At 32.7% G+C, this 12,720-nt stretch overlaps 1 protein-coding gene and 1 pseudogene across 2 annotated transcripts; one reads left to right on the top strand and one right to left on the bottom strand.

The window, feature by feature from the left end:
- Positions 1–322: 322 nt before the first annotated feature.
- On the bottom strand, positions 323–1,834 carry LOC149485852 (uncharacterized; annotated as a pseudogene).
- A 768-nt stretch (positions 1,835–2,602) lies between these two features.
- On the top strand, positions 2,603–8,554 carry LOC149485851 (sorting nexin-29-like). Of its 2 annotated transcripts, XR_016316072.1 has the most exons (12): positions 2,603–2,884; positions 2,960–3,129; positions 3,575–3,702; positions 4,069–4,210; positions 4,303–4,406; positions 4,501–5,233; positions 5,330–5,453; positions 5,756–5,929; positions 6,018–6,158; positions 6,461–6,588; positions 6,944–7,274; positions 7,563–8,554. XR_016316072.1 is itself a non-coding variant. In XM_089699181.1 (11 exons), the coding sequence occupies exons 1-11, from the start codon at positions 2,882–2,884 to the stop codon at positions 7,032–7,034; spliced, it is 1,938 nt and encodes a 645-aa protein (XP_089555307.1). In that variant the 5' UTR covers positions 2,603–2,881; the 3' UTR covers positions 7,035–7,282. The 2 variants fall into 2 exon arrangements, 1 of the variants encoding a protein (XP_089555307.1); XM_089699181.1 differs by lacking the exon at positions 7,563–8,554 and having other exon boundaries at positions 6,944–7,282.
- The last annotated feature ends 4,166 nt before the right edge of the window (positions 8,555–12,720 follow it).

Here is a 12,720-nt window from a genome sequence, read left to right as displayed (position 1 = left end):
ACAAATATATATTATTATAGCTATAAATTATTTCATACTAATATACGAAGTTTAACATACGAACTCCAACAACGTATTTAGATATTCCAAGAATAATGATTATGCAAGAAAGTGTATTTTTTATATTGCAATAAATTTTTACTCTGTGCATCACAGACAATCACAGATCACGTAAACAGTGACAGTGACAGCCACAGGTGACAGCCAGGAGCCCAGAAATGCGAAATAACTTCGAATTAATGAATTTTGTGTTTTGATAAATCCATACAATATACCCATGTTTCATAAAATTAAATCTGTTTTTAATCTAGCAATGACACTTCTACACTGGATTATATTTTAATCTATTACTATTACCGAAATTTTTAAGAACACTATTTAACTGAGCAACGTTGGTCGGTTTTAATATGTTATTTTGATGTAAAGCTTCTATTAAGGTCGATAATAAATCTAGAATGACATTATTCGTAGGCTGATCACAACTTGGCTGTATTGCGCAACCATTATCAGGAGCTGGGATCTGATATTCCTTAATGAGAGCCTCATGAGAAGCTTTATCATATCCCACACTTGATTTAGGTGGAGATCGTGGTTTAAGGGCCACTGTCTTTTTATATGATGACCTCATACTGTCAGCATGTAATACATTTGCTTGATTTGATGCGAGATGTACAGTTGGGGTTGACTGTAATATGTCTGCAAAAGATTTCGAAATTTGTGGATGAAATTTACTTGCTTCAGCGTATGATATATTCTGCTGAGCCATTGAAATTTTAATGTTCCTTTGTCTATTAATCCATCAGTCCTCGGAATCACAGACACAATAGAAAATCTATTGTGTCGCGCCCCGATCGGGGCTTACGGTGGTCAATGGGTTAAATTCAGGACAGTCTTTATTTGTAGCATAGTGAGAGCCAGAACATACAATACACTGAGCACAATCTTCCTCAACTGTACATGTCTCACCAGAATGATCTAGACCACATTTGTAACAACGAGGTTTTGATCTACATATGTTTTTTGTATGGCCATATCGGCAACAGTTGAAACATTGAATTGTTGGGAAAATATACAAGTCAACTGGTAAAGCATTGTAACACATAAATATTTTTTGAGGTAGAACTTGACCATCAAATGTTAATATAACAGATTGCGATGGCTTCCAAATATTTGAACCATCAATGTTTACTTTATAATTTATACGCCTAATTTTAATAATTTTCCCACAGCCAGAAGGTACAGTTATATTATCTATAACTTCTTCTGGAGACCAGTCACTAGGAACACCCCTAACTAAACCCATTCTTGTAATATGAAATGTTGGGATTTTAGCTTTAAGTTTATATGTTATAAGATTACTATTATTTAAAAATGCATTAGCATCATAGAAGGTTGAAAACGCAACAGAACATCTATTTCTCCCTATTCTCTTAACACTGCCAGGAACAATGTTTTGAATTTTATTTTTCTTTAAAAAATTCCCAAAAGTTATTGGATGCAATGTGGAGCCATCTCCCACAGAACCTTCAATTCTCTGTACATGGACAATATATGGATATGCATCTGTTTGAATATAATTGGCACGGAAAATATCTGTAGGAGTAGGTGGAATCGAGTTTGATGATTCTGCTACATTATTTAATATAGAGGAAGAAGCATCATTAGCAATGTTTATTTCATTATCAATCATATTCTTTTTACGTCGCCGTTTTCTACTTAATTCAGGATCTATTAGCAAACTATCATTGTTAGTTTCTAAAGTGATATAACTTGCCACAAGAGGACCTGACCGTAAATCTGACTCCTCTGCAAAAGGATCGGGAGGGTCATTCATATTCCCGCCCGAAACTTCTACGAGGATTCTTACATACCAAAAATATAAAAGAAAACTTACCAATATATACAAAACTATATGAATTTACAAATATATATAATAAATACAAGTAATATTTACAAAATAAACACCTCTGACTACGAAGAAAATAATTAAAATTAAATAAGCTTTAGAAACACTCCCTCCAACTTCGAAGTTTCCCGCGCTTTTTTTCAAATTGATTATTTATGGCACAGATTTATGGCCACATTTATGGCAATAAAGTTACTTCCGTTAATAAATAATATTGACACTGAGCAAGTAATATTTATATAGTACTTCTATCGCGGGCCTTGAGCGCGGGGACCACAGCGGGGACCACAGCGGGGACCGAATCCAGAAATTCCGTAACGAAAAAAAACCTCACGCTCCCCACTCCGACGGGCACGGAGGTGTGGCTTGAAGGCATGCACGGCATGCTATGCTTACAATTTAGTCTTCGGATTTAGTGATATGCCGTTTCTCGCCGACTCAAACAATATTTGAAACGTATGCATCCAGAAGAAAAAGAAACCGACACAAAGTTACTTTCGATTAATATTATACTAGTAAAGAACTGGTATAGTATATTTGTAGGACTAAAATTAAATGAAAAAGATTTATTATAATACCGCGTATTTCGAATTCAAGTAGTCAGGCCATTATGACTACTAAATTCCTAGTATTCTTGATCATCCATGTCTAATAAAAACCAGTTATGTCAAAATTAAAATCTAAAGTCAAAACTCAAACTTATCAATTATCATGTATGAAAAGTCAAAATACAAATTAAAATAATGGTCATGATTTTAATGTTTTTTTTATTTTCAATTAGTATCAAAAATACAACTTTATGTTCTGTGTTAATTATTAATATGCAATTAAGCTAAAAGTGTAATGTAATGAATATATTGGGTATTGTCCTTGAATGAAGAATATTAATTGTAATATGATAGTTGTCAATACTATTATTTTCATGAATTTATTAACTTTGGCTTATTATGAGTAACGTTATAATCTATTATTAAAATGGTAAGATTCTTTCATTACACATTAGCGAGCTTTAATTAATAAAAAATTTTAAAAAACATTATGATTACCTCACAGAACAGTAAGATATTAAATACCCTTGCTAGCGCAATAGAAAATAAAGACGAGGAACTTAAAAAAAGGAAAGAAACTGCTAAGGAATTCCTACGTGAGCTGCTAGGCTGCATTGAAAACTGCCAAAATCGTTTCGGAGGAAAATCTGAACTTGCTACAGAAGACGATATAAGGTATACATTTTTAAGATGTCAACAAACATTAAATATGTAACATAATTCTAGTCTTTGGTAATTATATTTTGTATATATTCTGATATGATTTATAATGCATAATATTAGGTATTATTTTTTTTTACAGTACAATAGGGGAGCGCAAAATAAAAAACATATAAAAATCCCCATCAAAATCCGTTGCGTAGTTTTAAAGAGAACATGACTTTGTTTTATATTATGTTGGGTACGCAATTATTAAGAACACTATAGAACAAAATACAAATTATAAATTTTATGTAACATGCATTACATAAAAAAATGACCTCCAATATAATTACACTATATTAAAATAATGTTAACATATAAATTTATAATGTTAACATGTAAGGCAATATAATATATAATATGTAATGTGTGATTTATAAATAGTATTGAGTAAAAATATCACAAATTTTTATTACAGAATACTCCATCTTTGTGAAAAATGGGAAAAGGTTCTTAGCCACGGATTGAAGACTAGTTTATCAAATTACACCATTCAGAATTTTGTGTCAGCTGGATTAAATTTTACATTTAATATTGTAAATGTTGGTAAGTCAACATTTTTAATTGATCTATACTGCTATACATATTGGGTATATTATTAGATATGTATAGTATTTATTTTATTGAAGTTTTTAATTAATTACGTTACATAATATTATGTATTTGAATAACTTTTTCTACAAATTCTTTATTGTACACTATATAGGATATGATCAGTTTGATTGAAAAAAAAGAGAAGATGTTATGGAACAGGTAGTGGATAAATAATTGTTGTTATCTTAATAACTTATTATAATTAATTAATATTGATATTATAAAAAAATGAGTATTGAATGTCATGGCTTTTTTTGTAATTTTAAACATTTCCTTTCATTAGCCTAAAAATGAATCATATTATTTTTCATCTTTTAGGAAATTCACTATGGAGTTATTGTTGTCTGCACTTAACAAAGCACGAAAAAGAGCGATTTAAAATTTTGTCTAATATAAACACACCTCTAGGATATTTTAGAGCATTTCTTAGAGCTTCTTTGAATGAGCGTTCCTTGGACAGGTAGATATTTAAAAGTTTAAAGTATCTATCTTTTACAATTTTTTTAAATCTAAGGTTTGATTAATAATTATTATATGTATATTGTCTCTTAGGTATTTACAAAGCTGGATTTCACATGGTCTTTTAGTAGAGTATTATGATGAAGGAGCTATTGTTAGAAGTCCTGAAGCCAATCTCCTGCCTAATACGGCTGCAGGTAAAATTAAAAATAAATATTGAGTTGTGTATTTTATAAATAATCTTAACGCATGGGAAAAAAATTAATCAATATACTTCACATTTTGTTGCAGGCTTATCAACTGTTTTGTTTGCGTTATCAATAGATAGGGCGGAGTTGAATGACTCTCAGCATGCTAGCCAAACGAACAAGGCAGAATTAGTTATACCGCTTCCTACTCCGATCAAATCAGCTAACAATTCCAAACGAAAACCCCTTAGACAAGTTATATCTTTTGACAAAACAGAACATAAAAATAGTACGAAGGGAGGAAAGCCTTTAGAACCCGTTGATAGCGTATCAGAAGCGTCATGGAGCAGCGCTCCAGCTACGTGCTTAAATTCGCCAGACCCTAAAATAACATCGCCTATTGCATCCACAAGTGAGCCCACTAGTTCAGACTGTAGAACTGGTATAAGGCATTTCTTCCCCGACAGCGTCAAATCTCTTGACAGCCCTTTCCAAATACTGTCCAAATTATCTGAAAGCGCAAAGGAAATATTCACAAGCTCTTCCAGTATTGAAAAGAATAATTTGCGAGACGATGCGTCCGATTTAAGTGTCAATTGTTTGAAAATATATGAGAGTGATAGTGAAGAAGTAGCTGGTAGTATAGATGGTAGCACATCTTGTTTAGAACTTTGCTTTACAGAAGATGAAAGTGTGCCCGATGAAAAGGCACTAGATTCGGTTTTAGAATGTAGAGAAAAAGAATTCATTAACTTGCAAAAAAAGTTCAATCAAATTGAACAAACTAATAAAGATAAGATTCAGAAATTGGAAAAGGTTGTACTAGATCTAAGCAAGTAGGTATTCAAAGCAAATGTATATTTATTGTAATACGGAATCTGATAGTATATTATTTTATTGCACATGTTTTGATGTCATAATATGGTTTTCAGAGAAAATGATAGGCTGAAGGACCAGTTAAGAAATTATATGTCTGCCGTGGAAATGGGAAAGGCATTGAAATCAAGCAATGGCCATGACGAAGAGGTAACACAATATGAGCGAAAACTTGTTCAGGTTAGTAAAGGTATCATTACTGAAGTTCTCTTAAATAATATTAAATTGTAAGCAACTTACTGTGACAGACAGACAAACCTATAATGATACACCTATGTACACGAGTAGGATAGCGGTTTTTTTGTCCATTCCGATTCTTTGAAATGAGGATATTACGTTTATTGAGTTGTCCATGTTGTTGAAAATCTTTTGTTTTGTAAAAACATCAAAGATTAGATAAGATTATTAACTATAACATAGAATTGTTTTCTTAAAATAGTCATATTTATCGTGAAATCGTAACTACAATATCTCACGTACAGGTAGCTGAAATGCACGCGGAATTGATGGAATTTAATCAACATTTACAACGACGACTTCAAGATTTAGAAAATTCGGGACTGGAAATATTAGAATGTCCAGAATCTAACGTGAAAGTGTACATTCCCAGTGCGTTCTTAGTTGGAAAGAAACCAAATTCCTATCATGTTTATCAGGTATTAATAACTTATTATTCATTATTACGCCGTAAACATTTGTGGTAGTGCATTATTTGTTTATCTATATTTCCATTTATTTTTTCAGATATTCTTAAAGGTGGGACAGGAAGAATGGAATGTGTATCATAGATACGCGAAGTTCTATGAAATGCATACGCAACTCAAAAAATGTCATCCAGATATTGCTAATTATAAATTTCCTCCCAAAAAAACGCTGAGAAAGAGAGTGAGTACATACTGTAACAAATTTAGAAATAATATCTCACAATTAAAACATACCTACCTAATTTATGAAGATGTTAATTTTTAATTCTTCTTAGTTCTTTCCCGAAATATATGTTTTATTTTATTTTTGATGCATTGCACTTACTGGCTTTGACTAAGTTCGCTCCGGTTTAACTGATACAAAAAAATAATGATAGATAAATAGTTGAGTATTTTAAACGTTTCATACGTTCCCTTACAGAACAAAGTATTAATCGCAATAATACAAAAATACTTCTAAAGTTCTAAATTTGTACATTACAGGACGCGAAGGTAGTAGAACAACGTCGCATATCGCTACAAGCGTACTTGCGGCACGTGGTGCTCGTGCTGCCGGAACTGCGGGAGTGCACGAGCCGCACTCAACTCGTCACTTTATTGCCTTTTCTAGGGTATGTTTGACATTTTTTGACGTGACAACGTCTTATATTTCGATAGCCGGCTGCACGCACGAAAAAACATGACACATGCGGCGTTACCTCGCGCTCTGAGGCCTTCCGAGCGAGAGCGTGGAACGATTGACAACAGACAAAGAAGCACAATCGGCCGTTGTCACGTTCAACTATCGTCAATAAACCGACTTTACAGACAAACAATTTTTTTTGGATTTCTTCTCGAGTAGGTATTAATAATTTCTTGAAATCTCCGTATCATCTCCTCTAACTATGAAACATACAACAGCTTATCTCTGTAGCCATACGGCACATAAATAAATAAATTGTTTATTAAAAAACAATTCGTTTTCAGTACGTCGTCAACAGTCAAGGAAAATGGACTTCACAACCCATTAGCTCGCCAACATTCCAATGACTCTGTGTCTACTTATGATCCACTATGATATGTGTTTGCAGTATTGACTTGACCACACTTTTGACGGCTACGCAACGGCTATGTTAGATTTCTTAAAAATAATCCAAGTTGATTAGCCATAAACGATTATATGTAGAATATTCACAATGGCAGAGGTTGCGCTGCTGATGTTAGGTATATGACAAACGAACGAGTTTCCGAATCGGACATTGTGGTTTCAATGTAGTTTTATGCGTATGTTGAGTAATAACCACTTGTAAAAGTCTATGTGAAATGTATTTTTAACCGACTTCAAAAAAAAGGAGGAGGTTATCAATTCGGCCGGTATATTTTTTTTTTTTTTTTAATGTATGTACACCGATTACTCCGAGGTTTCTGAACCGATTTACGTGATTCTTTTTTTGTTCGATGCGGGATGGTGTCGAATTGGTCCCATAAAAATTTTATTCGGATAGGCCCAGTAGTTTTTATTTTATGAGCTTTTTGTCTGTATATTTGTAAATGTTGCAAGTGCAAGTTTGAAGTCGGTTGTTTTTAACGCAGTTATCACTTGTAGCTAAACGTATTTTAGAATAACATGTAGTATACATTTTCATACGGCAATAACTATCATTATATTTGATACTCTTATAAAAAGCGTAGGATTTCGCTCAGAAATATTCGCACGGATCTGAATACGCGACTTCACGTAGTATAAGAAAAGAAACGGTATGATAATAATTATTCGTTTTATTAAATAATGCTAAAACATGATCTCTGCATCATTACTTCCACTTTTTTCCAATGAATGTTAATTTTAATTTATTTTAATTTGTAACAATTTTTGTTATAGATAAATAGTTGTACAGTGCTTGAGATATTAGAACAATTTCTAATTTAAATTTAAAATCTAACCCATTGTTTATACTTTTTATGTACAACTCATGACATATTTGTATGTAATTTATAACATGTATAATTGAAAAGTAATCCTAAATAGATAATTTTCTGTGATGTTATTTAATTCCTGACGCAAGTACCTAGTTAAATATGGTTTTAAAGAAGCTATCTATTATATAAAAAACTGTGATAAAATGTTATCGTCATACAATGAAATTTCATTGCTGTAAAGAAATATTTATTTTAGCGTAATCCTAGTCCTAAACCCGAATGTATTGTATGCACGTTGTTAATGATTTTATTATTTTAACTAATTAATATTTTTAAGCTTTTCAGGTTAATTGTTGTTGTTAAAAGTTGAACTTATATCAAACAGAAAAACCTTAATCAGTACAATTTATTATCATCATATCACACATTAACTGGTACTAAACGATAGCCTTAAATTAGCTTTAGTATCTTATAAGTTATCGTAAAAACAAATAAGTAATAAAATATAGATTATTTTTCTTAAATCAAATTCCAAACTTAAAATTTTAGATATGTATGTTAATATGATGGCAATATATTATTTTAAATATTGTAAAATGTATTAGTTAACTAGGTACTGTATTTCTACTAGTAGCCAAAAACTCTAAATAAATACAAATAAATACAAGGTGTTTCATTCCATAATCCATATTTGCATTGATAACGTGGAAATAGATTCTAATATTTAACTGGATTATTATAAAATTATTACTACGATTGTATCCCCTTCATAACAGTAACTAGGAGGTGTGAGGCTACCAGCACATTTTATAATGGCTACAGCCATGCTGTTTATCAATCACATATTATTAGGGTGCTTTTCCTACTGTTCTATGGTAGCGTGGAATGTGTTTGTTAATAACCAATGATCGCTTCAAACTTCATGAAGCGATGTGATTGGCGACGCGGTTGGCGCAGTGGTAAAGTAACTGCCTACTGAGCCGACGGTCCCGGGTTCCATCCCCGGTCAGGGCAAATATTTGTGTGATGAACTCAATTATTTGTTCTTGGGTCTGGGTGTTATTATCTATATATATGTATTTATTAAATATTATATTTATCGTCGCCTAGTACCCACAACCTTAGATCATTAAGTAATGGATGGAGCACGCTGGCAAATGTTCTAACTAAACTTTCTGCTGGTTTTGGTGCGGGGAGGGTAACTCACACTTTGAAACACAATCACACATTCACAAAAATAATTTGTGTCTTTACAAACTCAAACTATTACAAAATGGACAGACTAGCATGTTTTTGCACACATACATCGATTACACAGAAAAATCTCTATACATATACGTAATAATACAATCGCTCTAAAGGGATGTAACCATATCGATATTACAAAAATAATAATTTTGTTGAAATTAGAAATAACATTAATATTATATTCATAAAAAATACTACACAGGTCATTTGTAACGTTTTCATCATTATTATATGCATACGAAAAAACAATAAAACGCCATTTTATTTGTATTTGAATATGTTTTTATTCAACACATCACATATTATATTCAATAAAATAAATATCGGTCCAGAAATTTTTATTATTTCTGTACCGAGGTGTCCATTCTGATTTTCTCCCACAGCATTCAATCCACCTTAGCCTTAAAGCAGGATTTTTTGTAAATCTGAAATATACGCAATATTCGTACATACATATAAACAAAGTAGCTGCTCCGCGCGGTTCCACCCCCGTGGCTCCACTCCTGTTGGTCGTAGTGTGATGATATATACCTTCCTCGATAAATGGGCTATCTAACACCGAAAGAATTTTTCAAATCGGACCAGTAGTTCCCGAGAATAGCGCGTTCAAACAAACAAACAAACAAACTCTTCAGCTTTATAATATTAGTATAGATTACATAATAGAAAGGTTACAAGATTAACGTTACAAAAAAACGGCTAAATGCGAGTCGGACTCGCGCACGAAGGGTTCCGTCTGCCAGTTAAAAGTAACCAAGCGTAAATTTTAATAAATATATACAAGACTTACAAAATAAACATTATACTCCTTTTTATGCAGTTGTGTAAAATTTTAATATAATAAAGATTAATTCTCATCTCATTTCAAATTAAGTTTAGAAAAATGTTTTTTTATCGACGTTCAAGTTAAAAGCAGTCCGTCACTAAGAAAGTCGTAAAAATTTACGACCTTTTAAGCGACGAGTTTTTAAATTCAACTCTATCACTGAGTTCATAAAGATTAAATTTGAATTTCTCTTCAAGATAGTCTCGCTACATCACTTTATAGTCTCGTGGGGAGTGCGGTTCAATATCGCGTTCTAAATTCAACTTTATCGCTTAGTTCATAAAGATTAAATTTGTATATTTTCTCTTCAAGATAGTCTCGCTACATCACTTTATAGTCTCGTGGGGAATGCGGTTCAATATCGCGTTTTAAATTCAACTTTATCTCTTAGTTCATAAAGATTAAATTTGTATATTTTCTTTCCATGATAGTCTCGTGAGGCCGCATCAATGATCGAGTACACACATGACTCGATTATTTGTCTTGATCATATCGCTAAACGATACATCGACGATTATTAGAAATTGCATTTAATTAGAAATGTACGTTAAAAAAATAAAAAAATATACACAAATGAAAGGTTATTCCATCTTTTTTAATATTCGACATGTTTGAATTGCTTCTGCAAGACTTGACAGTGCAAAACGGCATTTTTAGCGGAGCACTCGCAGACGTCCTTTCGATGTTTTACGAATACGCAGAGTGTTCGTAATCGATTACGCAAGTAGTTTTTATGAAAGCATAAGATTTTTCGATTCGAATAATCTTATACCTCGGCAAAAGGGGAAACGCCTGCGTGTGTTATCCATTACTTAATGATCTAAGCCCACAACACAAGCCTTGATTGTGCTTACTGTGGGACTAGGTCGATTTGTGTAATAATGTCCTATAATATTTATTTATTTATTTACACATCCTCGCACATAGTACTACGACGAATAAGTGCGTGTGTGTGTTATTCTAGCTCTTGTGTTGAAAATGTGTACAATTCCTATTTTAATTTATCGATTGAGTAGTCTTGCAGGTAAAATAAAAAACACTGTAGCAAATTAAATTCATATTTTATTTTTATAATAAATAAAAATCAAGAAAACACTCGTTTTGAGAATTTCCTATATATCAAATACATCGTACAAAAGATGTCGATATAAACTAAATCACTTGGTGCAAGGCAAGCCTTTCGGTTAGGGGTTCGCCCGCGCGGCTCGCGCCCTGTTTGAGCTGTCGATGCATCGGCGATGGAAACCGAGGATAGCCTCTTATTTCTCTACATATTATAACAAAAGTTAACTCACAACAAAGACGCAACTGCTTTCCGCACGGAATGCATCTCTGTTGACGTTTAAAACAAGTTTCGAGTGAAAGAATATGCGTTTTGATCATCATGATTATAAAACATTGTAAATAGAGGTATGTAAAAAAACGTTCAACACTTCAAAAGTGAAAAAAACGACATAATTTAGGTTTATGTAGTAAAATAAATAAAATATAATAAAATCAAGTATCTAACTTAAGTATGAAATAATTTACTAAAACTTTACACCTAAATAATATAAATGTATTGTAACACATTAAGGAGCTTTGGAACCTTTCAGCGAAAAAACGTGGCTTATATTAAATTTCAGTTGGTAATTAATAATCTCGGGACAATAACTCTAATGATTGTGATTGATCTTTGGTTTTCTGAACATGTGTCGACCATAGTTCCATAACTCCCAATGGGACGCAGCGCGGGCACTCGGCGTCGTTCCGCTCCGCAACAACCCTCAGACTGCGTGACGTGATTATTTCATAAGTACTTACATAAGTTACAGATCTACTAAGAAGCTAATGAATCTTAAAAGCAAATAGAGAACTTTAACCAAATCGCAGGCGTCTAAACCGATTCATAATAAAAACTTTAAACACATTTATTGTAATTCATAAGCATACATAGATTGTAGTAAGACTATTGGCAATTTTAAGACTGTAAGTGTAATCTACTTCAACGAAAGCTCTATTTGAAAGAGTTTTTAAATGACTACTGTTACCACCAAAACACGCGATATGGATAATCCTTCTACATAACATCACAGCTCACAAGCGAAAATGTACGACGCAGTATTGAAGATTAGTATATAAGGTGTCATGGATGATAACTAGTAATTTGCAAAAACTTTCTACGTGACTATGATAACTTTATTATTATGCAACAATTTATTTTTTCAAATTACAAATGAGATGTTTTAGTTGAAAGTGATTTTCATATTCGTCGCGGGAATACAAAAATCGCCCACTAAAGTGTCGTGCTCTGTGGCGCAGTTCGTAACCTAGAGGCCGAGAACTTGCTCATGGCAGCAAGTCGCCTAGGTACACACGCTCGTCATCTTTGTATCACTCGCATCAATAAAGAATGTAAGCTGATATATAGCTATTAGAAATTCATTTTGTTTCACCCGAACTGTATAATAAATGTGATTAAAGAGTAAAGTTGGCGGAATTGGTAAGGCTCCGCGAGTTGGTACCTCATGTTGTGACTAGAAAGTGAGTCGAGAAGACAAGCAAATACAGTGGATTTCATTAATAACGACCTCGGTTGTAACGACCTTTCGGTTATAGCGACGTCGAACTTACGTCCCTAGAATTTGAAGCATACTTTCGTATAAATCCATTCGGCAATAGCGACTCCGGATATAACGCCTAATTCGGGTATAACGACTTGTTTTTATGAACTATTTGGGACAGATTCCTAGAAATTCATTGCGGATATTGAGACGGAGTCGGCAAAGGC

The sequence above is a fragment of the Colias philodice genome, chromosome 9 (genome assembly GCF_061535455.1).
Source record: "Colias philodice isolate Cphi_HAF_F1 chromosome 9, ilColPhil1 Martin Lab GWU primary, whole genome shotgun sequence".
Taxonomy (NCBI): Eukaryota; Metazoa; Arthropoda; class Insecta; order Lepidoptera; family Pieridae; genus Colias; species Colias philodice.
This window is presented reverse-complemented; position numbering and strand designations above follow the sequence as displayed.